We start from the raw sequence: 2,618 nt of genomic DNA, 5'->3' as shown, positions 1-2,618 counted from the left end.
AAGGTTCGTCCTGTCGTTGGCTTCCTTCTATGCTCTTGGTTCTTGAATTGTGTTTTGGCAGGCTGAAGTGTGTTTCTTTTGTTTGTTATTTAGGTTATCGTTGTTATTTGTTGGTGATTTTTGCAGTGTGGTTTCATCTTTTTTGTATTTGTGGTTTGTACTAGTGGTGATTTTCTCCTCTCTTGGGATGCTGTTATAAATTTTGTGATGTTTTTATTGTTATTTTTTTTTGTGTGATCTGCCTGTGGATGGCTTTGCTACTTAGGTTGAGCTTGGCCAAAGCAGTAGGTCTATTCTGTTGGATGCAACTGTGATAAGAAAGGGGGTTCTTGTTTGCTTGGAACTTTTGGATTTGGGTTGTTTGCTTTTGCTTTTCTAAATTTAATTGAAATAGAGCATGGATGGAAAGAACCCAAATAAATTCTCAAAATCCTGAGAGTTATATCATAATTAGAGAAAAAAATGTACAATTTCTATAATTCTTGAGAAAAATGTAAATTTAAATAAAGGATAAACATAATGACTAAAGTTCAATATATGGAGTTGAAAAGTCATAGATTATGAATCATATGAAATAAGAGAAAGTGCACTATAAAAAGAGTCTTAGATTATGTCAAATGGATTTAGAGAAAGTGCAATGTCAAAAACATCCCCTAGGAAGAGGTGGTGGTAGTGGTGGTGGTTGCATTTAAAGGGAATAGCGTAGGTAGGATGGAATTTTGGCAATGTGAAAACACCATATTTGTGTCATGATTTATTGATGATATTGATTGCCATCTTTTGGGTTTGTGCTTAGATTGTTTTATGTGGTGGTATTTTTTTTTTTTTAATTTCGTGTGTTAAATTTTTTTATCATTTCTATAATGCATGAAAATTTTTTTAAGAGGTACAGACTGGTTTGCTTTAAAAAAAATAAAAGAGAAAAAAAAAGGGGTTAGAATTCTTCTAGTTGTGATATATATATCTATACTATCTATAAAAAAGACAACCAAAAGATATGTGTTTTCACATTAGGGTGGCTCCTTGTTTATTTGAGTGCAGTTCTTTGATAATGAAGTCCTTAGTAAAAGCATTAATTCCTCCTTTATAGCCTTGGTACCGAAGAAATTTAATTCGATTAAAGTGGGGGATTTTAGACCTATTGGTTCATTAGTCTTGTCTCTAGTGTGTATAAGATTTTACTAAAGTCTTAGCTAATAGGTTGAGTGTAGTGCTTGATGATACTAAAATCCTTTGTTCAAAATCTTTTTTCATAAGTGAGTGTAGTGTGGGGGATTTTATTTGAGTCACAGGTTTGAATTTCTATTTTGAGTTGGATTGGGATTAATTTATTGTGTGTTATTGTACAGTTTTACTTGCATGAATCAGAAGTTGTTAATTAATATAAATGATTGAATGATTGATATAGTTTCTAAAAAAGTTAATACACAAACTAATCGCAAGTTATTATATACAATTTAAATTATTATGATAAAAAATAAATTATTAATAAAATTATATTTGAGAATGGCGGATCATCCGCTCATCCGCCATGAATTATCCGACCCAAAACTGCATAATCCGCCACTTAAACGAGTCGAATATGGATTATTATTTTTTCACCCGATAATCCGCCTTATCCGTCACGAATATACCAACCCGATCCGCTTTGCCAGGTCTAATTCCAAGGCTATTTGTACATTCTTCCCTAGAACTCTTACCCCTTGAGAAAAAAAAAGTAGTTGACAGGATTTGATTGTAGGGAACTAACACGAAATTCCCAGATCCCGTAAGAAACAAAAATAAAGAAACAATCTAGCCAAAGAAAAAAAAAATCACAAGCACAAGACAATATTTACGTGGTTCGACAGTTTCGCCTACGTCTACGAAGTTGTAGGGATTTCACTATAATCAAGAAGAAAAACAGAGAGTGCAGCTATACAATGTTTTCTCTCTCACTTTCAAAATGACGGCAAAACCTAATTAGAAAAAAAAAAAAAAAAACAATAGTTAAATGCTACGCACAAGGTTCTCAATGGGCTACAAAGCGGGCCCATGGACTAAGCCTTAGGATAGAAAATTCTCATTAAAAAAATCATGTAGCATTAATTTGAGTTGAGTCATCATCCGGATCAAATGCAACTAGACTTCACAAAGCCCAACAAATATATTATATAATTTGGAGAGGTAAAGGAAAATTAATATATACCATAGGTTCTTCATATAACCTATTATTTAATTATAATTTCTTACTTGAAACAAAAAGAGGCAATTATCATATATACAACATAACAAAAGTGTAATGAAATAATAAGTAATCACCTTACAACACTAACACTATGTTAGCTCTTAATTTAAAGTGCGCACCTTCCCTCTGAATTGAGCTCTGCGCCTCTAATTCTCAAAGCCAACATAATAAATAAACCGATATATACAAGATACTTTCTGAGCAAGATACTTTGGTAAGAAGTGATCATTTTTGTCATTGACTTGATTTTTCCAGGCCTAATATAACAAAAGTTGTTATTATTATTATTATTATTTCTATTATCTTTATTATTATTTTTACTATTATTATAATTATTTTTATTATCTCACTTTATTATTATTACAATTATTATTATTATTATTATTATTTT

General features: G+C 31.1%; 1 protein-coding gene across 1 annotated transcript in view; it reads left to right on the top strand.

Annotated features, from left to right (window-relative positions):
* The first annotated feature begins 248 nt into the window (after positions 1–248).
* The window catches only part of LOC131148461 (classical arabinogalactan protein 9-like), a 5,134-nt gene continuing 2,764 nt past the window's right edge, over positions 249–2,618 (top strand). The window contains exon 1 of the mRNA XM_058098157.1: positions 249–310. Within this exon, the coding sequence (XP_057954140.1) occupies positions 249–310 (62 nt within the window). The remainder of the gene's footprint in view (positions 311–2,618) is intronic.

This window comes from Malania oleifera, chromosome 2, assembly GCF_029873635.1.
Source record: "Malania oleifera isolate guangnan ecotype guangnan chromosome 2, ASM2987363v1, whole genome shotgun sequence".
NCBI lineage: Eukaryota > Viridiplantae > Streptophyta > Magnoliopsida > Santalales > Ximeniaceae > Malania > Malania oleifera.
Note: the sequence above shows the minus strand (reverse complement) of the source record. Positions and strands in the feature narration are given on the sequence as shown.